Source organism: Dromiciops gliroides, chromosome 1 (genome assembly GCF_019393635.1).
Source record: "Dromiciops gliroides isolate mDroGli1 chromosome 1, mDroGli1.pri, whole genome shotgun sequence".
Taxonomy (NCBI): Eukaryota; Metazoa; Chordata; class Mammalia; order Microbiotheria; family Microbiotheriidae; genus Dromiciops; species Dromiciops gliroides.
Window position 1 is genome coordinate 15,457,620 of NC_057861.1, and position 26,058 is coordinate 15,483,677.

Consider the following 26,058-nt stretch of genomic DNA (forward strand, 5'->3'; position numbering starts at 1 on the left):
GTGTACAAGTAATATTCCTTTTTCTCACTCTGCCTAATAGAATGTAAACTCCTTGAGGGCAGGGGCTGATTGATTTTTATCTCTGTATCTCCAGCACATAGTAGGCACTTAAAAGTCTATCCAATTGAAATGAATTGGGAAGGCCTAGGTTTAAATCCCAGGCCTGTTGCTTGGTGATGTGGAGAAAATCCCAAGAGCTGGCTGGACAAGATAATCTCTGAGATCCTTCTAGCTCTAAACATATGATTCTGTAATATCTCCCTGGGCCCCAAATCTTTAAAACAAGGGGGTTGAACCAGATGGTTTCTGAGGCGCTTCCCAGCGCTAGCCTCATGATTCTATGAGTCCTCTCTGGGACTCAGTTTCCCCTTGTGAAAAATTAGGGGGAGGGGTTGAACTAGAAAATCTCTAGGGTCCCTTTCATTTTTTTTTGGCGGGGCAATGGGGGTTAAGTGACTTGCCCAGGGTCACACAGCTAGTAAGTGACAAGTGTCTGAGGCCGGATTTGAACTCAGGTATTCCTGAATCCAGGGCCGGTGCTTTATCCACTGGGCCATCTAGCTGCCCCGGGTCCCTTTCATTTTAAAGCCTGTGACACAGCAAGTGTGTGAAGAGCCAGAGAAACAGAATGTCTCTTTAAATCAGGGTGGCTCAGAGAAACTGGGAAAGAACCCATCACAGCTCAGCGCCCCAGGAGGTTTTTATTTCACAGTTGTTTTCCTTAACAAGCACTGAGTCCTTCAAAAACCTCCATTCTCTAGCAAGCTTCAATCCATCTAAATGGAAGCCCTAAGGGTGGAGAGACAATAAGGTTTTCAAGGTTCCTAAAAATCTCTTCTCAGTAATGGCCAGATGTAGTTAGTACATATTAAATATTAGGGACTGTAAAGGTACCTTTGATCTCCCCATCACCGCCTCTGTTTCACAGATGAACAAACTGAGGTCAAAGAAGGAAGAAGTGATTGACCCAAAATCATACACTGAGCAGTGATGGGACTGATTGGGGAGAGGGAGGGAAGGGGAAGAAGAAGAAGAAGAAGAAGAAGAAGAAGAAGAAGAAGAAGAAGAAGAAGAAGAAGAAGAACAAGAAGAACAAGAAGAAGAAGAAGAACAAGAACAAGAAGAACAAGAAGAACAAGAAGAACAAGAAGAAGAACAAGAAGAAGAACAAGAAGAACAAGAACAAGAACAAGAACAAGAACAAGAACAAGAACAAGAACAAGAACAAGAACAAGAACAAGAACAAGAACAAGAACAAGAACAAGAAGAACAAGAACAAGAAGAACAAGAAGAACAAGAACAAGAACAAGAACAAGAACAAGAAGAAGAAGAAGAAGAAGAAGAAGAAGAACAAGAACAAGAACAAGAAGAAGAACAAGAACAAGAAGAACAAGAAGAACAAGAACAAGAACAAGAACAAGAACAAGAAGAACAAGAACAAGAAGAACAAGAACAAGAAGAACAAGAACAAGAACAAGAAGAACAAGAACAAGAAGAACAAGAACAAGAACAAGAAGAAGAAATACACACATACTATATACAGTATTTCTATGTTGTTGTTCAGTCATTTCATTCCTGTCCGACTCTCCGTGACCTCATTTGGGGTTTTCTTGGCAGAGATACTAGAGTGGTTAGCCATTTTCTTCTCCAGCTCATTTTACAGATGAGGAAACTGAGGCAAACAGGGTTAAGTGACTTACTCAGAGTCACACAGCTAGAAAGTGTGTAAGGCCAATTTTGAACTCCAGTCTTCCTGATTCCAGACCTGGTACTCTATCATCTGGACCACCTAGCTGCCCAGTGTGTATGTGGGGAAGTGGTATGTATATTTAGGGAGGGGGAAAGAGAGAAGAAGAAAGAGAAAGAGAGGAAGGAGGGAGAGGGGAGAGAGAATGACTACTATGTGCCAGGCACTGTGCTAAATGTTTTACAACTATTATCGCATTCGATCCCCATTTTATCCCCACTTTGTAGATGGGGAAACTGAGGCAGGCAGAGGTTAAGTGACTTGCCCAGAGTCACCCAGCTAATGTCTGAGGCTGGATTTGAACTCAGGTCTTCCTAGCTCCAAGTCCAATGCTCTGTGCACTGCACCATCTAGGTGCTTCTAGATCTTACCATGAGCCTCCCAGCCTAAATAAAACCACCAGATGAGGAGCTAATGCCAGGATTGCCTAGGAGGGTGCTGCATTTTGCTTGTGTTTTTAATCCAGGAGCCATCGATTTAAAGAAGACAGGTCACACTATCTCCCGGACCTGGACTCTCTTCCTGACATCTGACCAGGAGGGCCCACCGCAGACCATCTCCAAGATCTATGGCTACTGGAAGGCACGTTTCTGGAGCCCCAAACCGTGAAAAAGCAAGACGCTCCTCTTCTTGCATAATTCATGAGGACGGCTGCCTCTGTCTGCAGGCAGGAGACACAGCTGTAAACAAACTGATTGGAGTAAAAGATGGAGCAATTGGAGAATCTGAAATATTTCACCCGATTTCTTCCTGCCTTCCCGTATTCGCAGAATATTTATCAAGCGCCAGCTGTGGGCAGATTTTTCACAGGGATACTAGATCCAGACCCAGAAGGAACCTTAGAGCTCCTCTACCTCAACCCCTTCATTTTCCATACGAGGAAACTGAGACCCAGTGAGTTGAAGTGATTTGTCTGTGGTCTTCCAGGTAGTGAAAGGTGGAGTTTGAACCCAGGATCTTCCACTGGACTTAAAGCTTCAAGAGCCAGGCAGGAATGCCTATACCCATCCCATCCCTCCAAACCCATCTCCATCCCTCCCTTCATCTCCCTCTCTTTGCCACGTGCGATGATGAAAAGCATCCTAGATAGAGACTCAAAAGACCTGGGTTCACATTCTAGCTCTGCTATTTACTGTGACCTTGCCCAAATTCCCTCCCTACCATGGGCCTCAGTTTCCTCATCTGTAATATGAGATGGTTAGATGGGATCTGACTTGGGGTGAGAGTACATGAGCTCTAAGGTCCAACTCTAAATAGGTGGTCTTCTCATTCTCCCACCTGTCTCCCTTTTCGCCCCCTCCATATTTCTGGAAACCTTACTACAGAAGCCCATTGCCCTGATGGACACATTGGGTTTGGAGATGTAAGACCCAAGTAGGGACACCAGCTCTGCCACCATCTTTATGTGGCCATGGACCAAACACTTAACATATCTGGGCATCAGTTTCCTCCTCTGTAAAAACTGAGGGTTAAATAAGATAGCTCCCTTCCAGCTCTCTAAATCTAGAATCTTATGAATGCTTTAGACTAGGGGTCCTTAACCTTTTTTTCTGTTGTGGACCACTTCAAAAATTCCAACAAATAAATAAAATAAATAAAAAATAAAATAAAGCCTACAGATCCCTTTGTAGGAGAATGTTTTTGAATGCAAAAAAAAATAAAATACCCAAGATTAAAAATGGAACCAAATTTTGGTGAAAATAAAGATATAATTTTTTTTCATCCAAGTTCGTACACCTCCAGAAATATAAAGGGGAGTTATCACTTAAATAGCATTTTAAGGTTTGCAAACCATTTTACGTGTTATCTCATTTGAAACTGTGAAATGAGTGCTATTATCACCATTTTAGAATTGAGGAAAAAGAGGCAGACAGAGGTTAGGTGACTTGCCCACAGTTACACAGCTGGTAGGTGTCTAGGATGGATTTGAACTCAGGTCTTCCTGACTATAACCCTAGAACTCCATGCACTGTGCCACCCCATGTATGAACCTTCCTTGACTCCCACTGTCCCTTTCAAAACTGATGTGTTCCGTTTCCCATTCCTTCAGTGCTCTAATCTCTGCCTGGTGACAGTTTCCTCCTTGAAAAAAATGGACTTGTTACCTTTTAAGGTTCCTCTTCCCAGATGTAAATCTGTAATTCTATGAGCAATTTGATATGCTAGAACTTATTAAAGAGTTCCTATCACACTAGGGTAGGCATGGAGGGGGCTGTGGGAGGATACTCTGTGAAAACCACTAAGTCAACCAGAGATGAATGGCAGCTGGTCACGCTCTTTCTGTCCACTGGGAATACCTAAGAGTCACTAGGGAGGAAAGGGTAAACCAGTTTAGCAATCCACCAGGCTCCAGGCTCCATCAGTCCTATTTACTTATGCCTTAAGGACAGCATCAAAACCCTCTGATACAGACCAAGGCAGGCTGGGAAAGATGTTGTTCTGTCAATTTCCCAAAGACTGAAGTGATAGATACCAAGACTCCAGGCTCCCTACTGACCTTCACAAGGGCAAGATTTCCCTGAAGGCACCTGAGTCATTCATCACCCACCCACCCATCCTCTATTGCCACAGACTCAGAGAATGTCATCCTGGAAGGACTTTGGAGAGCACCCAACCTCCAATTTTTGATTCAACTCATTCTGACAAGTATCCATTAAATGCCAACTCTAGAGTGCTAAGCCTGAAGTCAGGAAGACTCATCTTCCTGAGTTTAAATCTGGTTTTAGACACTTATTAGCTGTGTGACCCTGGGCGAGTCACTTAACCCTGTTTGCCTCATTTTCCTCATCTGTCAGATGAGCTGGAGAAGAAAATGGCAAACCACTCCAGGATCTTTGTTGAGAAAACCTCAAATAGGGTCACAAAGAATCAGACACAACTGAAAAATGACTGAACAGCAACAACTATACTAGGCAGAGTGCTATATGCTGGGAATCCAAAGACGAAAATGAACCGGTCCCTGGCCTGAAGAAGCTTATATTAGACATCTTACAGATTAAGAAACTGAAGTCCAGACAGGGAAATAATTAGCCTAGTGCTAGTCAGAGTAGAACAAGAATTCTATTTCAGGTGTTCCTAGCTCGAAATGCTGACGTCCTTCCACTGGACATGCCCTTATTCTAGTGAGGGTTTCCTTTTGAGTGTCATGGACTCTTTAGCTACTGAAGACCATGAATCTGTTCTCAGAATAAGGTGATGGTTCCTACATTCATAACTGAAGGAAATACTAAATTTCAGTTGGAAGTTTGTGAAAATCCACATTCACTGACCCAGGTTAAGAATGCCTGCCCTGGTAGAGTCTTTGATGGTGTTCTGGCTTTTGAACTCTGTATCAGGTAAAATGCAGGGGATAGGGCTGGAAACAACACCTGTCCAGGTACATCTGGTGCCCTGTAACATCAGAGGTTTTTCTAGCAACTGCCACCAGGTTTTTCCTGACCTACTTAGCTTGGCCAGACTTTTCCCTATCTCCCCACCCCTCCACACACACACACCTGCTCTCCTTCCCCTTTTGAAGGCTCTGCCCAGTAATTGTGGGCTAAAACCACCCAACACGCCCTGGCAGACAGCTGTTCCCATTGCTTGGCAATTATGGCTCGGATTTTCTGAGCTGCAAAGCTTCCTCTTCCCCTTGGGATGCTGCACTTTCCCACCTGCTCCCAGCCTGACCAGCACAGGTCATCCCCATCCCAGCCTCTTGGAGTTTCTCGATCCTTCCCCCACCTCCCAGCTCCAAGGCCAACGGAAGCACCAGAGGGACCCGCTGCTTCCTTTATCAAATCGACAGCATGTGACCCAAGGCTTAAGGACAGTTGCCACAGCAACAAAAAAATAGTCCTTCGCTCAGCATCACCCAAACAAAATTAAGTAAGGAGGCTGTGCAGAGGGGAGTGGGATTGTGGGAATAAAGTGAGAATAAAACTGGTCTTAATGGCATCCTCCCTGGGCATGTCTGAGTGCTCCGGAACCTGGGTCTTCACACAAACAGAGCTGTGTGACCCTGGCCAAATCACTCCCCCACCTTGGGCCTCAGTTTCCTGATCTAATTCCTAATCTAAGAGTAAAGGATTGGATTAGAACAGGGCTTCCTCAGCTTTTTACACTCTCGACTCCTTTTCGTCCGGGAAACTTTTATGCAGCCCCAGGTATATAGGTATATAAAGAGGCATACATAACCTTTTACTGCTGCCAAATTTTTTGTGACCCCCACATTCAGTTATGGGACCCAATTTGGAGTCACAACCCACAGTTTGAGAAGTTTGGGATTAGACGGTTTCTGAGTTCCTTTCCTTCTCTGACATCCCCTGTTCTAAGGCCCCTCCCAGCCCTGACATCCCCTGTTCCAAGGCCCCTCCCAGCCCTGACATCCCCTGTTCTAAGGCCCCCCACCAGTCATCATAAAATGATGGTTTTTATTCTATGATGTCCCACTACTTCTCAAGGCTCTCTTCACTGACCCCCAGACACTTGACACTTACTAGTTGTGTGACCCTGGGCAAGTCACTTAACCTTCATTGCCCCACAAAAAAAAAAAAAAGAAAGAAAGAAAATGAAGGTGATGCCAAAACAAAAGCACTTAATGGTTTTTAAAACTATAAAGGATTATACAAATGAGGGGCATTATTGTTATTAATGAGAAGGAACTAAGGACACTCAGCATTGGTTACCTCCCATATACTCTTGTACCCCTCTCTCTCTCTCTCTCTCTTTCTCTCTCTCTCTCTCTCTCTCTCTCTCTCTCTCTCTCTCTCTCTCTCCTCTCTCTGTCACACACATACACAGCTAGGGAGTGAAGTGGACCTGGAATCAGGAAGACCTGAGTTCAAATCCTGCCTCAGACACTTATTAGCTGTATGCCTCCAGAACAAGTGACTTCACTTCTATTTGCCTCAGTTTTCTATTCTGTAAAAATGAGGGGGTTGAGTTACATGGTTGAGCTCTCAGCTCTAGAAACACAATCCTAATTCCATCTAATCCAGGATGTTCTTAACCTTTTTGCTGTCACAGACGATGCCCCTGCCCTTGGCAGTCTGCTGAAACCTATGCACCTCTTCTCAGAATCGTGTTTTTAAATAATTGGAGGAAATGCCAACTTTCAGTTGAACACCAGTAAAATTGAAGATGTAATTTTTTCCCATCCAAGTTGAAGGATTCCCTGAAATCAAGAGGCCTGTGGACTCTAGATTAAGAACCTTTGGGGGGCAGCTAGGTGGTGCAGTGGATAAAGCAGCAGCCCTGGATTCAGGAGGACCTGAGTTCAAATCCAGCCTCGGACATTTGACACTCACTTGCTGTATGACCCTGGGCAAGTCACTTAACCCCCATTGCCCCACAAAAAAACCAAAAAGAATAAAACTATAAAATGATTATCTTAATAGCTTCTTCCTTTCTAGGACCATAAGCCTTTGCCTTTGGCCTGGGACCTCTAGCTCTGAATAGGGGACTCAGTCCCAGATACAGCAGGCTGGCTGATGCTAAAAACTGTAACTAGTTACACGTGCAGCATTTGTTCCCTAGATCCAGACACAGGGTCAAACCTGGGGCTCTGGATTCTGCATTTTTCCCTCACAGGAAGCTTCCTTTAGCACTAAGGAAAAAACAGAGGGGAGAGAGGGGGAGAGAGGGGGAGAGAGGGGGAGAGGGGGGGAGAGACAGAGACAGAGACAGAGACAGAGACAGAGACAGAGACAGACACACACAAAGAGAACAGCTCACATCTGAGCTGTCAGGGGGCCGGGAGAGCTGGAAAGAGCATCCAGGCTTAGCAGCCAATCACTGCCTTAATTATACCCCCCAGTGTCGGATGCTGGCGGATTTGGAAAAGGTTAAATCTTAGTCATAGGATTTTAGAGCTCCAAGGCACCTAACAGAACATCCAGTTCAATATACTAAATTTAAAAACAGGGATACTGAGAGCTGAGGGGTGGAGCACCTTATCTAAGGTGTTACAGGTAGTAGGTGGCAGAACTCAAGTCCCCAGCAGGGTGGTACAGTAGATAGAGCACAGGACTTGAAGCCAGGAACACTGGAGTTCAAATCTGGGCTCAGACACGTACTAGTTTTGTGACCCTGGGCAGGTCACTTTACCCTGTTTGCCTCAGTTTCCTCATCTGTAAAATGGAGATGATAACAGCACCTACCTCCCCCCCCCCGGTTGTTGTGAGGATCAAATGAGATAATAATTTTAAAGCACTTAGCACAGTGCCTGGCATATAGTAAGCCTTATATAAATCTTAGCTATGTTATTAGGGTGTTCTTGCCATTGCAGACAGCTAGGTTTTGTGGAGGATAAAACACAAGACTTGTAGCCAGGAGAACATGAGTTTAAATCATACCTAAAATATTTACTAAAAACATGACCCCCAATCAAGTCACTTCACCTCTGCCTCAGTATTCTCATCTGGAAAATGGGGGTGATCAGAATGACAACCTACCTCCTAGGGTTGTTATAGGGATAAAATGAGATAATATTTGTAAAGGACTTTGCGAACCTTAAAGCCCTATATAAATACTAGTTGTTATTCTTACTCCATAATTTTAGCCTGGCTGGAATAATAACCTACAAAGGCAACATTTGGCCCTTTCTCACTTGTAACATACATTAGGCTAAGTCTTTCTCTGAGGACAAACAGATCACAGATTTAGAGCCCGAAGGGATTATAAGGAGTGATTGAGTCTAACCTCCAGTTGTTTGGTTTTTTTTTTTTTTTAAGTGAGGCAATTAGGGTTAAGTGACTTGCCCAGGGTCACACAGCTAGTAAGTGTTAAGTGTCTGAGGCTGGATTTGAACTCAGGTACTCCTGACTCCAGGACCGGGGCTCTATCCACTGAGCCACCTAGCTGCCCTTAACCTCCAGTTTTAAAAATAAGGAAACTGAGGTCCAGAGAGGTTGTGACTTGCCCAAAGGCACGCCAATGGCTGGTGGCAGAACCCAAGTCCTCTGATTATAAATCCCATACTCCTTAGAGGTCACCAAGTTCCATTCTCCTTCATTGACAGATGACGAAACTGAATGTCAGGGAGGGCTAGTGACCTGCTCAAAGGCACAGAGGCAGTGACAGTAAGTCCCAGGGGTCCCCTCTTACCCCTGGGATCAAATATAAATGCCTGTTTGGCATTTTAGAGGGTGAGGAGCCAAACAGGGTAAATTGACTTACCCAGGGTCACACAGCTAGTAAGTGTCTAAGGTCAAATTTGAACTCAGGTCCTTCTGACTCCAGGGCTAGTGCTCTGGTTTCAAGCTCCCTCTCCAACCTCATCATACATTATCCCCCTTCATTCAATCTTTGGTTCAAATTGGCCTTCTTGCTGGTCTTCACATTCTATACTCCATTTCCCATCACCACACCTTTGCCCTGGCTGTCCCTCATGCCTAGAATGCACTCTCTTTTCACTTCTGCCTATGAGAATCCCAGTTTCCTTCAAAGCTCAACTCAAACGCTACCCTCTGTAATAAAGTCTTGTCTGGTCTCCCCTGCTACTAGTCACCCCCTCCCCAAATTATCTTATTTGTGTGTACTGATATGGTATATATAATACATATATTATAATCTATCACATATATCATATTTAATGTATAGTATACAGGATAGATTGCCTATATCTATTCTATATCTCATCTATTGTATATAATATACAGTATATATGATGTGTATAATAAATTATATGTGATGTATATAATAAATTATATATGATGTATATAATAGATTGTCTGGAATACATGTATTATTATACTATGTGTATACTATACTATATGTATAATAATGCATGTATTATAGACAACCTATTATATCTAATAAAATTTATATATAATAGATTGTCTAGAATACATGTATTATATATGCTATATATTAGAAATACATGTTCTCTCCCTCCTGTAAGAATGTAAGTCCTCTTAAGGTCAGAGAAGATTTGATTTCCCTTATTGTATCTGCAATGCCAAGGATCACATAGAGAGAGTTGGAAGGAACCTTAGAAGTATCCTTCTCATCCCCCTCCCACTGTATCCCAGACTCTACCCCTGGGCTCCCAGGGCTGAGCTTTCCCACTGCCTCACCTGGAATTGAGATTCACTTCTAGGTAGTCTCCACATGATCCACTGTGCACGCTCCCTCCCCTCCCCATAGCTCCCCTTTAAAGGTAGTCTCTCCCCCCCCCTCATTAGACTGTAAGCTCTTAGAGGGCAAGCTCAGTCTTGCTTGCTCGTATTTTCATCTCCAGCACTTAGCACAGTGCCCGGAACACAGTAAGCACTTGGAAATGCTTTTTCTTTCTTCCTTTCCTTCTTTCCTTCCTTCCTTCCTTCCTCCCCTCCTTCCTCCATCCATCCATCCTTCTTTCCAATCCTCTTGTTTTCTAGATGAATTCAAAGTGTCAGATGAGGACAGTTCCGGGTACATAGTAGGTACCTGAGAAATGCTTGTGGATTTATGATTGTTTGTTGTTATGACAGGAGGATAGAAGCTCCCTAGAGACAGACAGTTGTTTTTTTTCTCTATCTCCCCAGCACTGAGCATAATGCCTGCTAAATAGAAGTGAGTGGGGAATAGGGGCTGGATTTGTGATTGATACTTATATCAATATATACATATATAGATACACACATACATATAAACACAGGTGTGTATATTTACACCTGTATGTATAAACACATGTATCTGAGTATACACAGATACATATATACACATATATATGTGCATATATGTGCATATCCTTCCTATCCAATAAGAATGAAGCCCCGCCTACAGATGGAAATACCTTCTCTGCTACATACAGTCTAAGAGAGTTGACGAGAATACTTAAAAGTTAGTGACTTATCTAGGGTCACTGTGACTACACCAAGCTATTGGTTATTGTTGCTATTATAATCACCATGGAGTGTAATGTCCTTGAGGACAGGGACTGTTCCCCTTTTGTCATTGGGTGCCCAACACCTAGACCAGTGCCTGGTACAGAGTAGGCACTTAATCAATGCTGCTTGATCTGCAGATTCTTAGTGGAAAAGACAGAATTCAAACCCAGAGCCCTTGACTTAAAATCATTCTCTTTTCACCCTACCTGTCCTACCTAGAGCTGGAAGGGACTTCAGGGGCAGTCTAGTCCATCCTTCAATTTGACAGATGAGGGAGCTAAGGCTTTGAGTGAAGAGACTTTTCTAACAAGACAGGGGTGGCAAGGATTCGAACCTAGGTCCTCTGAGCCCACATGCAGTATCCTTTCTCTGGCACCACTCTTTCTCCTTCCCAAAGAGTAACCACTAGAGAGAAGAGCCAGTTCCCTAATTACCCAAATAATACGGCTCCCAGTCTCAGGCTCAGTCGCTCAGCTCCAGCTTTCCCCGCCCCCAGCTGGAGAGGGGAGGAGTGAAGGGAGAAGAAAAGAAATCCAGCAACAGGTCCTGTTCCCCAGATCCCAATCTCTCCATCAGCCTGGCAGCTCTAGCCTCCATTGCCATGCCATGGGGCTGAGGGGAGGGACCAACGCGTTTTCTCATCACTCCTGGTCTACACCCCCTTCCAACTAGGACCACACCTAGCATCCAAACGGAGAGTCTGTGCAGAGGCAGACTATGCAGGAGGGGCCCTCAGACCCAGCGAAGCTCTTCCTTTGCATTCACCAGGAGGCAAAGAACAAAATAAATAAATAAATGGATGGATCAGACTCTGGATTGATTTCATCCAATGGGGAGGGGGGAGGAGGGAGGGGCCCAAACCCCACATTCCCATTCCCCTGGGAGGGGCGGGGGGCGGATCTAGCCTCCTCAGCCCAGGGGATGATGCACTGCCCATCTTCCCCAGGTCTCACAGCTGAGGAAGGTGAGCATTGAGTCAAAGACCGCAGCCAACCTCGTTACTCATGGTCCCGGGGGGGGGGGGGGGGGGGAGGGGAGAATTAGACGAACAGCTGCTATGCTCCAATCCAGGAAGGGGGGGATCTGGGGCAGTCCCCACAGCTGGAGTGGAAGGGCCTCAGAGGCGGCACCAAGGGGGTGGGGAGGGAGGGCTGGAGAAAGCCTTTGGTGTGGACCTAGCCCTCTCTAAAATCTTCAGGTGCAGACGGCCAGCACCCATCACCCTAAAGTACCGAGGGCCAGTGAGTCAAGGCAAAGGAAGCCCCAGCAGGAACACTCTTGCATTCGCCTTCTGATGACGGCGGCCCTACCCACACACGGTAGGGGACCCCCACACACACCCCCAAGCAGGTGCTCGTCCAGATATGCAGCCCCAGCTCATGCCTCCTGGAAACAGACAACCAGATGCTCCTTCCCAGCACCCCAAGGTGCTGTTTACCTGGAGCGCCGGCCCCTCCTCTCCTTCCCTCCCTCCCACCTGCAAATAAGCAAACCGGCACCTAGATGTGCCTCGGCACCTGCAGCAGCATTCCCCCTACCCCAAATAAATCACCATCCAGCTGTGGCCCCCTCCCGTCCCCGCACATCTGGCAGACCCCCTCCCCGCACCCTCGCCAGAGATCCCTCGGTAGCTACCTCCTTCTTGACGGTGCGCAGCAGCCTCTGACGGGTCTCAGCCTCTGTAGGGCGAAAGGAGGGAGGGGGCTCGGTTAGGTGGGCTGGGTAGATTTGGGGAGTCTGGGGCACGGGGGGTGGGAGGCTGCCCTCCCCCGATCGCGTCCTTCTCTCCTGCCTGCCTGCCTTCCGTACCTGCTGGCGCCGTCGCCATGGCTCCGCTGTCTCTGCTTTTGCCTCTGTCTCTGCCTCTGTCTCCGTCTCCGTCTCTGTCTCTCTTCCCGGGGTGGCTCCTGGGAACAGCGGCTCCAGCTCCCACGGTCTTCTCTGCAGCAGCGGCGGCGGCGCGGGCGGAGCCTGGAGCGTGGAGGGAGGGCACAAAATGACCGCTGGTCGGCGTCCGTGCGACGTCAGGCCCAGCGGGGCAGCAACTGGGGCCCCGCTACCCCGCCCCTTTCTTAAAGGGGCTCCCAATCCGGGGAAAGGGGGTGGGCTAGACCGCTGGCGCAGGGTCCTCTGAGAAGATCTAGGGTGAAGTTCGTAGGATCTCAGATTGAGAGGTGGGAGGGACCTTAGAAACCACGGAGACCAACCCATTTTACAGATGACGAAACCGAGGCCCAAAAGAGACCTAGGATCGTAGATTTAGATCTTAGAGGCCATCCCATCCAATCCCTTCATTAACGGATGAGAAACTGCCGCGGGGTCACACAGCTAGTATCTGATGTGGGATTTGAACTCAGGCCTTCCTGCTATTAGCTATGTGACCTTGGACAAGTTATGTAACTTTTTCTCGACCCCAAGGGGCACAGAGTGGATGGAGCTCTGGGGCTAGAGTCAGGAAGACCTCAATTCAAGTCTAACCTCAGACACTTACTAGCTGTGTGATCCCGGGCAAGTCACTTCCCTGATGCCTGCCTCAATTTCCTCATCTGTAAAACGTGAATAATAATAACATGCACCTCCCAAGGCTTTTTTGATGCCCTAATGGGCTAATATTTGTAAATGGCTTTGCAAATCTTAAGTCTCTATGTACTATCCATCATGATTGATGATTGATGAAGTTGTTGTTTCCCCTCTGTAAACTGAATGGGTTAGATTTAATGGCTCCTAGGGTCCCTTCTCGTTCTAAATCTGATTCAACTCCTTCATTTTACAAGAGGCCCCAGAGAGAGAGGCATTGATTTGTCCAAAGTAGCACAGGAGTCAGGGGCAGCATGAGATTCAGTCCTCATGTTCTCTGCCTTCATCCCCAGGGCTCTGTCCACTTTTCCATATGATTCAAAGGCTCACTGCTGACTTGGCCCCTGAGAAGTGCCTATGGATCACCCTGAATCCCTAGATCAGAAGTCCTTAACCTTGTGTCTCAGATTCCTTTAGCAGCCTGAGGAATCACAGGGACCTCTTCTCAGGATCATATTTCTAAATGGATAAAATAAAATGCACAGGATTAGAGAGCAAGCAAAATATATTGAAATAAAGACGTCCATGGGGTTCCCCCCCCCCCCATCCAACTTCAATAAACCTCCTGAAATCTATTCACAAATTTCTTGGGAGTTCTCAGATCCCAAGTTAAGAACTCCTGCCCTGGAGGATGAGGAGAATTGGGAACAAAGGAAAATCTTCCTTTTTTTTTTTTTTCGGGGCTATCAGGGTTAAGTGACTTACCCAGGGTCACACAGCTACTAAGTGTCAAATGTCTGAGGCTGGATTGGAACTCAGGTCCTCCTGACTCAGGACCGGTGCTTTATCCATCATGTCACCTAGCTGCCCCCAGAATCTTCCATTTTAGACAACAACAACAACAACAAAAGCACTTATTAAGTTCTGACTGTGTACCAGGCCCTGTGCTAAGCCCTGAGAATACAAATACAAGTAGAAACACAATCCCTGCCCTCAAGGAGCTTAGATTCAATTGGAAGAAGACAACATCTAAAAGGAAGCTGTGAAGAGGGAGAACAATTTTGGGTTTTGGAGGCTGGTGACAGAAACATCTCCAGTCTCTGGCTTCTTGAGGGAAAGTTCCATTAAATAGGTGATTAATAAATGCTGATTGAGGGGGGTCATTATGAGACAAATGCTTTGAGAACTTTTTGAGAAATGGGAACCGGTTTCCTCCCAATTTTATAGTTGAAAAAAAAACTGAAAAGTTAGAAAAGGAAAATAACATAGAGCCCAGGAAATCACTGTGGAAAGTGGACAGTTTAGCTCAAGAGGAGGAAACACTGGACTAGAAAACAGGACACCAGGGCCTGTTCTGCAATCATAGACAAGTTTGGTCATCTGTCTCAATACCTAGGTCCCTTCATCTTTTTGTAACGATGTCTTTTGCTGCATTTTTTTTACATCAGTTGTTCCTTGATATGCATTTCTGTAACCCTTCCCCTCCCAATTCTGACCTTCCTTTGTACCTAAGAAAAATCAAAGCAAAACCATCATGTCTGAAGGTGTATTCAGCATTCTGCTCCCATAAGCCTTCACTGCTCTACCAAGAGCATCCTTTGTTCTTCTGAACCAAGATTATTCACTGCAGTTACCAAGTTCAGATACTTCTCGGTGTCATCTCTTCCTCTTATCTAACATAGGGATAAGAATACAATTCTTGCCTATGCCAAGGGGCCATTCTGAGGACATAAGCCATCCACTGGCTAACCAACATGGATTTGGATTTGACCAGTTCGAAATTCTACAATCAATTAAATATAGAGAGAGTGCATGCTCTAGTGCATGCGGTAGATTTTGAACCGTTTCCAAATAATGCTGAGATAATAAAACAATTTGTTGGGTTTTTTTTCTCTCAATACATTCTTTGTTTGTTTGTTTGTCTGGATCCAGCCGAGTTCAATGGAAGGATTCGAAGTCAGAAGTCGTGGGCTCAAGCTCAGGATCCAGAACTTTGCTAGCTTGGTGATTTTGGACAAAGGCCTTCAACCTCCAGAATCCCAGTTTCTCCAGAGCCACTGAGGTGGCCCCTTGTTGCAGATGTGGGAGAGGGTTTCTTGTTCAGGTCGGGGCTAGACTGGATGGCCATTGAGGGTTCTTCCAACCCTGATGTGGTTCAGTCATTTTGAGTTGTAATTGTGGTTTGCTTGTGGTGGTTGTTATACTTTCTGACCAGCATTCTTACAAGTGAGAAATTAGTGGCAGCTTCCTAGGTTGTCCACCCCAAAGATTGACAGCCTCATAAAATAACACTATTTATGCCCAGAACCATCTCTGACAACAGGGTTAAACACATGAGGGTCATTGTATTATAATAGATAGAATAGTGGATATTGAATGAGGATGACCTGGGTTCAAGTCTTCCCTCTGACATTTAATCACTGTGTGACCCGAGGCAAGTCTCTGAACTTCAGTCTCCTCATGGGAAAAATGAGCTAGTTAGACTTGAGGACTGCCAAGGTCCCTTACAGTTCTAGATCTGACTTGGAGTCAAGAAGACCTGGGTTTAATTCTTACTCTGACACTTATTAGCTGTTTAACATTGGGGAAATCACTGTAAGGTCATCTCAATAGTCCTGTCTGAGTATAAAGCCAATTATTCCAAGAACAGAGCCAGGACTAGACAGAGCAGTACATTTGATTTAGAATCAAAGGCCCAGATTTAAATCCTAGCTCCATCATTTATTTTGTGTGTGACCTGGAACAACCCACTTAACCTCTCTAGACTAGATGACTCCTGGAATCCTTTCTATCTCCATGTCTACAATTTGATAAATATAAAATATCCTTATGGTTACTGAAGCTATTTGCTTGCAACTAGGGACAGATTGGTTCAATGACCTTTTTTTGGTGAGGCAATTGGGGTTGACTTGCCCAGTGTCACACAGCTAGTAAATGTCATGTGTCTGAGGCTGGATTTGAACTCGGGTCCTCCTGACTCCAGGGCCGATGCTCTATCCACTACACCACCTAGCTGCCCATTAATGACCTTCTAACTACCAGGATCAAATGAAGCATAAAACAGGGAGGCTCTCCAGTGCTGTTATGACAGAGGTGCAGCACAGAGTCCCAGTGGAAAGAGAGTTTCCTGTAGAGAAGAAGGCTCTCCAGATGCTCCTATTTGGAAATGACACTATGTTGATCTCATCAAGCCCCATAACATTACAGGGCTTCTTCAGTGAAAGCCATAGCTATTCAACAGAGATTGGCTCAACCAGTCTATGATCAGTGTATGCTAAGAGCCAGAGTATGTTAGTCACGGGAGTTCAGAGAATGGGGAGATCACACTGATCTGTGGGGGACATCTTAAACTCAACACATCTAAAATACAACTCATTATCTGCCTCCCCCAACTTGCCTCCTCTTCCAAATTTTGCCATAATTGTCATGGGCACCATTATCCTTCCAGTCACCCCCAGGTTCATCATCTTAGCATTATTTTGACTCCTCTCTCTCTCTCTCTCTCTCTCTCTCTCTCTCTCTCTCTCTCTCTCTCTCTCTCTCTCTCTCTCTCTCTCTCTCACACACACACACACACACACACACACACACACACACACACATCACATTAGTTTGGATCTTCACCACTTCTTGCCTAGCCTTCTAATTATTCTCCTTGTCTCTCTCCCCATTCAAATCCATCCTCCCCACTGCCCAAGTGATTTCCCTTAAGCACAGATTTGACCCTGTCACCCCTGTACTCAATTATTTTTAGTATAAAAACTCTTCTGGGTTTTTAAAACCCTTCATAATCTCACCCGAACCTACCTTTCCAGCTTCATTAAGCATTGTTCTCTCATGCACTTGCCATTGAGATAACCTGGCTTTTTCTCTGTTCTTCAAACACAACACCCATCTCTCATCTTCATGCCTTTGCACTGACTCTATGTCCAGAATCCTTCCTTCTTCACCTTCACCTCATAGGAGCCCTCTCTTCCTTAAAGACCAGTTAGTCACCAAGCATTTATTAAACATTCATAATGTGATATATCACTGTGATAAACACTGGAGATACTAAGTACTATCGGCCGCCTGTTTTGTTGTTGTTCAATCAAGTCCAACTCTTTTTGGTTCGCCATTTCCTTCCCCAGCTCATTTTACAGACGAGGAAACAGGCAAACACAGTTAAGTGACTTGTCCAGGGTCACACAGCTAGGAAGTATCTGAGGCCAAATTTGAACTCAGATCTTCCTGACTCCAGACCCAGAGCTCTATCCACTGCACCACCTAACTGTCAGCTGCCTATTAAATAGAGTAGTTATAGAAAATGCACTCAAAGGTCTTCTTCACTTTTGTGGAGAAGAACCCTATAGATAGAGTGGTCCTCCAGATGCCACCTCTTAAAATCTCTGACTTGCTTTGAGGTAAGCTCAGGGAGTCACTTCCTGTTTCCTAAACCCCCTTTTCTGACCAGCTTTGACATGATTCTATGTCATCACTTCTTTTCTCTGGACCTCTGTTTTCTTCTCTATATGATTATGGGGTTGGACTAGATCGTGTCCGTGGTCCCTTAGAGTTCTAAATCTACAACCCTGTGGTTTTTCACTCCTTAAAAAGATGCTGAATGTCTCATGCCCTTTATGATTCTCGATATGGTCCTCTTTCCCCGAGTTTTGTCAGTACTCCCTCTTCCTCTTCCCTCCTCCTCTTCTCCTCCCTCCTTCTCTTCTTTCTCTTCTTCTCCTCCTTCTCTTCCCTCCTCTTCTTTCTCTTCCCCTCCTCCTCTTCTTCTCCTTCCTCCTCCTTATTCCCTCCTCCTCTTCTCCTCCTCTTCCTCCTAGCATCATGAACTACTTATCTGGCCACACGTCATATCTATTTCCCCAGTAGCTCCTTAAGGACAGGGGCCACTTATTTCATTTTTGTCTGTGTATACTGAAAGCTGAACACAGTGCCACACACAGAGAAAGCACTTAATGCTTATGTGTATGTATGGGTATATATGTTACATGTATGCATGTGCGCACGTGTGTATGTATGCATATATTTATAATGGTATATGTTGTCATTGTATAATTGCCTCCAGAAGAAAACAAAGTGGGGGAGTTGTCACTTGCACGTAGCCATTGATCGTATCTTTCCCTGGGTCAGGTTAGGTGAAACAGAGCAGCTTGAACTTGCAGTCACAAGACCTGAGTTAGCATCTGTCTTCTGTCACTTACTCCCTTTGGGACCTTGGGTGAGTTGCCTAACCTCTGTGAGTCTCATTTTCCTCATGTGTAAAAGGAAAGAAGGGTTCTACTTAATGACCTCTGAGGTCCCCAGTAGAAATAAATCTGCCTCATTGAAATTGCAGTACCCTTTAGTGGACAGAAGGTGATGCTGTTGTACTTGATGGCTTCCAAAGCCAATCGAGGACCATAAAGGACATGAGATTTTCAGCATCTTTTTAAGGAGGGAAAAGTCACAGGGCCATAGATTTTGAGCTCTAAGGGACCACAGACACGATCTAGTACAACTCCATAATCATATAGAGAAGAAAACAGAGGTCCAGAGAAAAGAAGTGATGATATAGAATCATGTCAGAGCTGGGAGAGGCCTTAGAACAGGGAATGTCAGGACTGGAAGAGAACTTAGAATAAGGGATGTCAGAGCTGGGAGGGCCTTAGAACAAGGGATGTCAGAGCTGGGAGGGCATTAGAACATGGAATGGCAGAGCTGGGAGGGAACTTATATCATATAGCATAGAATGACAAAACTGGAAAGGGCCTTAGACAGGGCACAAGAATGGTGAAGTGATTTACCCAAGGCCATCCAGTTCATGAGTGTCGGAGCCAAGGATGGTGTCACTGATGATCCAGTGGTCCTTCCTCTGTCCTCTTCTGCTCCTCCCTTAAGGGTATGCTTGCCCAGATTCGCACAGATGCTGAGACACCCATGTTGACATAAATGTCCTCATGTTCCTCCTCACAAACAGAAGCATCCCCTTTCCCACCCCAGGGCCTGCGGACAAGCTCCCCTTGGGATCTATTCTAAAACCCCCTCTGCCTCCCCTCTCCACTTCAGCCAGATTTTCCCCTCCCCAAGAGAGCCTTTATAAATGTAGCTTTTATCTCCACTGCCATCCTCCCAGAGATGGTGTTTATAGCTAAAAGTCAACTTAAGTTGGAAAATGAAGTTCTGTTACTGTTGGCAAAGCCTGGGGCTTCTCTGCCTTATTGCTGCTCCAGAGCCTGTGGAGACACTGCCAGCCTGCCTGCCTTCAGTGCTAATAGAGAGAGGCTTTCCTCCCCTGCCCTGCTCATCAGTGGCATTAGGTTCTAGCTCCTGGAATTCCAGGGTGGGAAAGGACCTCAGCATCACTTAGTCCAATCTCGGCCTGAGCGCACATCCCCTCTGCAAGGTCCAGGTGCCTTTGCTTGAAATCTACCCGTGATGGAGAACTCACTACCTCCTAAAGTGATTCATTCCACTTTGGAACAGCTCTTATGATCAGAAGTCCCACCCCCTCCCCACGATCCAGCCTAAATTGGCCCCTTGGGCCAAGCATAATGGTATGGTGTCCTGGCAAGATGGGTAGATTTAGATTCAAGAGGATATGACTGGGGCAGCTAGGTGGCGCAGTGGATAGAGCGCCGGCCCTGGATTCAAGAAGACCTGAGTTCAAATTCGGTCTCAGACACTTTACACACTTACTAGCTGTGTGACCCTGGGCAAGTCACTTAACCCCAATTGCCTCACACAAAAAAAGAGGCTATGACCCTAAATCCCAGATCTGGTGACTGGACGACCTTGGACAAGTCTTGGACAAGGCTCTGTCTGGGCTTCAGTTCCCTCACCTCCAAAATGAGGGCATTGTGTTAGAGGGTCTCTGCAGTTCCTCCCAGCAATCAATGCAGGTTCCTCAGATCTTCTGACCTCTAAGGCCAACACTGAATCTGGGGTCCTATGATAAACCCTTCTCTCTCTTCCATAATCCAGCCCTTAGGATCCTTGAAGACAGTCATATTGTCCTCCCTAACCCTGGCTCATCCCCTAAACTTGAGCAAATGTCATCAATTATTATTATGGACACAGATGTTCATAGGGGTTAGAGCTAAGAGGTGCCTTAAATGCCCTTATTTTACAGAGAAGGAAACTGAGGCCTAGAGAGACTGAGTGAGTGCCCAAGCTCACATAGCAAGTAAGTAGCAGAGCTGGTATTTGAACTCAGGTCCTCTGCATTGGAATTCAGGGCAGCTAGGTGGCACTACAGTGGATAGAGTGCTGAGCCTGGAGTCAACAAAATGCCTCTTCCTGAGTTCAAATCTGTCCTCTGACACCTACTAGCTATGTGACCCTGGACGAGTCACTTAATTCTGTTTACCTCTAGTTTCCTCTTCTGTAAAATGAGCCGGAGAAGGAAATGGCAAAAACGCTCCAGTATTTATGCCAAGAAAAACCCAAATGAGGTCACAAAGAGTTGGACACAACTGAAAAACAACTCAACAACAACCTCCATCACCAATTTCAATGTTCATTTTTTCCACATTTGGGAGAAGTCCAGCCACATTGGGTGGATTGATTGCACATCAACAGCTGCTCACATTTCTGCAGCTCATTAAGGTTTGCAAAGCACTTTCCTTCCACAACACTCTGAGACAGGTACTACAGGTATGATTATCCTTATTGTATGGCTGAGGAAATAGGCTCAAAGAGACTGAATGACTTCCCCATGGTCAAACAGCTCCTAAGCACTGGAGGGGGAAGTCAGACCTGGGTCTCTCCACTCTTCCAATTTGGAAATGCAGCTCTTCCATTTGGATCATGTCCAGCTATGCTGGTCAGTAGAGAGAACCAGGAGGGGCTGGGGAGGACAAGGTTACACTGGGGAATAATGGACTAATTGGAAGATTGCTATGGCAATGAGTTCCAAACATTAGCCAGCTCTTGTGGCTGTGTCATGTCCTTTCCTTTCATTTCTACATTTGGACAGCCATTAGCCATTAGCAGGAGCAGGGCTCCCTGATTTCCTTTCCCTCTCTCCCTCCCAGTCTGAAAATGAAATGAACCATTTGGGCTATTTAAGAGCGCTTTTAAAAGTATTGATACATTTTGTTTTGACATGAAAGACACTTCCCAAGAAACACCCAAATTAATCCTCACACAAATAATATTCTTTTACTCTACAGCCATCATTCTTACCAGCTGCCTCAGTGACTGGGCCAGTAGGACTTAAATTTAAGCCTTTCAACTCTGGAACATCCATGCTGGGGCCCCTGTTATGATTGGTGACCCACTACAGGTAATCCGCCTCTGGTCTCTTTCACTTCACTCTCTAGTCATCTTCTGATCAGCCTCCTTGCCACCATGTGCATCCATTCTGTCCCCCATTCCCTCAATCTTTCCCTCTGAAACCAAAATCAAATCAATGTTGTTACTGGAAAGGGTGTGTCAATCAATTCCTCCACCAACTGTTGCTATAACTTTCCAAACCAAAACACTCCTCCCTGGCTACCATCATCCTGTTGTCTCTCCAGGGATTGTCTCTCATTTTGTATTTGAAGCAGCTAGGTGGCACAATGGGAAGCATATTAGAGAGAAGTCAGGAAGATCTGAGTTCAAATCCTGTCTCAGACACTGACTTGCTTCTCAACCATACAACGGGGCTAATGATAGCACCTACCTCCCAAGGTTGTTGTAAGAATAAAATGAGATATTTATAAAGCACTTAGCATGGTGCCGAGAACATATTAGATGCTTAATCAATGTTTGTTTCCTTCATTCCTATTTGAATCCCTGGGATTCAAACTTTATCACAGTGCTAAGCAAATAGTAAGTCCTTAATAATTACTTTTTTATTATTTTCCCTCAAAACAATTGATTTAGGGGGGCAGCTAGGTGGCACAGTGGATAGAGCACCAGACCTGGAGTCAGGAGTACCTGAGTTCAAATCAGGCTTCAGACACTTAATACTTACTAGCTGTGTGACCCTGGGCAAGTCACTTAACCTTCTTTGCCCCGCAAAAAAAGGGCAAAAATCCCCAATCCCTGCCATTTAGGAGTTTATAATCTAATGGGGGAGAGAACATGTAAATAAATATATACAATGCAAGCTCTATACAAGATAAATAGGAAATAATTAAGAGGGAAGACACTGTAGCTAGAGGGTTAACTTAGACAATACAGGACTAATATTGACCAGTGTAACTGACCAGCTTTGTGGATTTTGTATATTGACATTTTGTGGTCATTGTGTCTGTTGTCTTCTTCCCTCTTCATCAGTGTATAAAAGTCTTCCCATGATTCTCTGAATTAATATTCCTCATTCCTTACTGTGCAGTCAGATTCCATCATACATTTCAGTTTGTTGAGCTGCTCCCCAGTTGTTTGCCACATGCTTGGTTTCCCAGATTTTTGGTCCCCAATGATGATGTGAAGACCATGGCACAAGGGGAAGCCTCTGGTTTGGGAATTAGCACTCCAAAAAACCAGTCCCATCTTTATCACTTCCCACCTTTGTAATTTGGGGCAATCAATCAACAAGTTTTGACTAAGACTCATTACCTGTGCCAGGCACTGGGCTAACCAAACACTGAGGATGCAAAGTCAAAAATGAAACAATTCCTTCCCTGTAGCAGCTTATATTCTAGAGTGGCTTCTTTGGAGCCAGTGAAAACCAATTTAATCACTTTGGTCCCAGACCAAAGGCTTCACAGCCTGAAGACCAGGAGGTGGCCCCCTCCCTTTCCTTGCTATGGAACAGCTAGAGTTTATCTTCTGCCTTTCTGACCCTCAATCTTCATTTCATTGCCCCATACTGCCTGAACCGAAGTCTCCTACTAGTACTACATCAACTTTTTGTCTAAAGACTCTACAAAAGCATGAACACTGAGCAGGACCGAACCTTTGACCAGAGCGTGCATCCCACTGCACGTCCCAGCCATCACCCATGTGCTGCCCATAGAAACTATGTGCAACACGGGCCACACAACCATACTATTCCCCATGGGCATCTGTTCTCTTCATCCCTCTATGAGCAGCAATAAAACTTGGGTAGCTGCCATTCTCAGGCTGTTCATTCAAATCATTCCCTTTTGCCTTATATTTCCTCTCTCAGTTCAATCCTCTTGAAAAGGTGTCTAATAAGTGCTTAATAAATGATTGTTGATTGATTGTAAAATCAGGGGAGCTTGACTAAATGGCCTCTAAAGACCGTTCTGTTTTTAAATCTATGATTCAGTGAATGTTATTGTACCTCTGAGTCTTTCCTTGATGTCAGTTACTCCTATGAGACAGAGACTCAGCCATGGAAATCTCTGGATCAAAGAGCATGAACAGTTTTATTTACTTTTCTTGCTTATTTTCACGCTGTGTTCCAGAACACTCGGGCCCATTCATACCTCTACCAGCGTGAATTAGCAAGCCTGTTTTTCCATGGTCCTTCTAAAAATGCATTTTCCCCATCTTTGAGCATCCTTGGTCTCCTAATCCACAATCCTAGATGGGAACAATTGCAAAACCATGGCCAGCTCCAAACAGGCACTCTGGGAGGCTACCCTTCTGACAAGATTTCAGGGGAATATTGAGAAAGGATTCAAATTATAATACAGGCTCTGACTGCTGCCAAAGTGATATTACTTAAGCATGTCACCTCCCCTACTCATGAAGCTCCAATAGCTCTCTATGGCCTCTAGGATCAAATAAAACTCCTGTGTTTGGTGTTAAAAGATCTTCCTCACCTGACTCCAATCTACCTCTCCAGGATTAGTATACCTTATTTCCATTGCTCACTCTTCAGTCCAACCAGATTGGCCTTTCTGCTGTTCCTCAAACATAAGATTTTATCTCCCATCTCCCTGCCTTTGCATAGGCTGTACCCTATGCCTGGAATGCACTCCCTCCTCACCCCTGCTTCCAGAATCCTAAACTCTAGAGAATCTAAAATCCTATACCCTGGAGAATCTAGAATCTAGATGCTAGATAATCTAGAATCCTATGGTCTGGTGCATCTAGAATCTAGACTCTAGATCATCTAGAATCTAGGCCCCAGAGAATCTAGAATCTAAAAACTCTAGAGAATCTAGAATCCCTATTTCCCTTTGGAACTCAGCTCAAACTCTTATCTCCTTACCAAAAGCATTTCAAATTTTCCCCAGGTGTTAAGAACTCTCTCTAATAATCTGTATTTATACAACCTAGCTAATGTGGAGATGTTTTCCATGACTACTAATATACAACTTATACTGAAGTGCTTGAGTTCTTGGGGTGGGGTGGGGGTGGGAAGGGAGGGAGGAAGAGAAGTCGGGAACACAGAGTTTTTAAAAATTGATGTCAAGATTTGTTTTTACATGTAATTTGGAAAATAAAATTCTAAACAGAAAAAAAATCTGTATTTAACATGTATTTTAGGAAGAAAGGGAACATTTATTAAGTATTCATCATGTGCCAAGCACTTTACAAATATTATCTCATTTGATTCTCCCAACAACGCTGTGAGGTGGGTGCAATTATTATCTCTACTTTACAATTAAGGAAACTGAGGGAGACAGAGGTTAAGTGGCTTGCCCAGATTTACATGGTTACAAGATACCTGAGGTTGGATTTGAACTTAGGTCTTCCTGACTCCAGACTCAACATTCTATTCACTGCACCACCTAGTTGCTTACATATATATTTTTTCAATTGTCTCAGTCATGTCTAACTCTTCCTGACCCCTTTCGAGGGTTATTTTTGGGCAAAGTTACTGGACTGATTTGCCATTTCCTTCTCTAGTTCACTTTACAGATGAGAAAACCGAGGAAAACAGGATTATGACTTGCCCAGGGTCACACAGCTAGTGAATGTCTGAGGCTGGACTTGTACTCAGGTCTTCCTGACTTCAGGCTGGCACTCTATCCAATGCACCACCTAAATGCCCTCTGTATATACTAATAAATAAATATATATATATGCGCACACACATATATGTGTATATACATACATGCATGTATATAGACACACATATCACAAATAGAATTAAAGCTCTTTAAGAGTAGGGACTATTTCAGCTAGGTGGCACAGTGGATAAAGCATGGCCCTGGATTCAAGAGGACCTGAGTTCAAATCCAGATTGACACTTACTAGCTGTATGAGCCTGGGCAAGTCACTTAACCCTCATTGCCCCAAAACAAACAAACAAACAAACAAAGAGTAAAGACTGTTTCATTTATGTCTTATCGACACAGTATTTGGCACAGAACCTGGCACATAATAGGTGTTTGATAAATGCTTTGTTAATCAACTGAATAAGTGAATAATAGGAAACAAATAAATTCAGTTCAACAGAAACCTCTCACTGGGTAAATCTTAGCAACAGCATCAATGTACAGTTGGCGGTGTAGGCCTGACAATAAAGGATGATGCCACTGCAAGGTGTTCACAGCATAGGGACAGGGACAACTGAAAAAGGCTAATGCTGGGTCGCCATGGAAACCTTAGTCAGATCCCTCCCAAGCTAAGTTTCCCTATTCTGACCTTTTCAGCAGCTCCTCTTAATTACAGATGAGAATGGGAAATGGCAGACCTGGCTCGGGAGCTGAACATAGACCTGGGGCCCCCACGGCTTCTCTGGAGGAATAAGCAAAGTTTTTATAATGACATCATTGCTTCAGTCTTAACAACTCTGTGTGAAACACTGGCATTGATCTCCCATGCTTCTGACTTCTCTCAAGATACTCACCCAATTGATTAATCACCAAATAAGCATTTGTTATGTGCCTACTGGTGTACTGGGCACAATGTTAGGCACTGGGAATGCAAAGACAAAAAAAAATCAGACAGTCCCAGCTCATATAAGGAGCAGGGAGCATTAGACCTGAGGAGACAATATATGCACACACAAGCAGATATGAAACATATATCAAATCAAAACTAAGTCATTGGAAGGGAGGCACTAAGAACTAGGACAATCTGGGGAGGACTTCACATAGAAGATGGTGGTTG

The 26,058-nt window shown here is 44.8% G+C and overlaps 1 protein-coding gene across 2 annotated transcripts in view; it reads right to left on the reverse strand.

Annotated features, from left to right (window-relative positions):
- The window catches only part of SGSM1 (small G protein signaling modulator 1), a 105,833-nt gene extending 93,247 nt beyond the window's left edge, over positions 1 to 12,586 (reverse strand). For both annotated transcript variants that reach the window (XM_043963667.1, XM_043963658.1), the window contains exons 1-2: positions 12,409 to 12,586; positions 12,235 to 12,278 (exon numbers count right to left, since the gene is read on the reverse strand). In XM_043963667.1, coding sequence (XP_043819602.1) covers positions 12,235 to 12,278; positions 12,409 to 12,427 — 63 coding nt within the window. In that variant the 5' untranslated portion in view covers positions 12,428 to 12,586. The remainder of the gene's footprint in view (positions 1 to 12,234; positions 12,279 to 12,408) is intronic.
- Between the last annotated feature and the right edge of the window lie 13,472 nt (positions 12,587 to 26,058).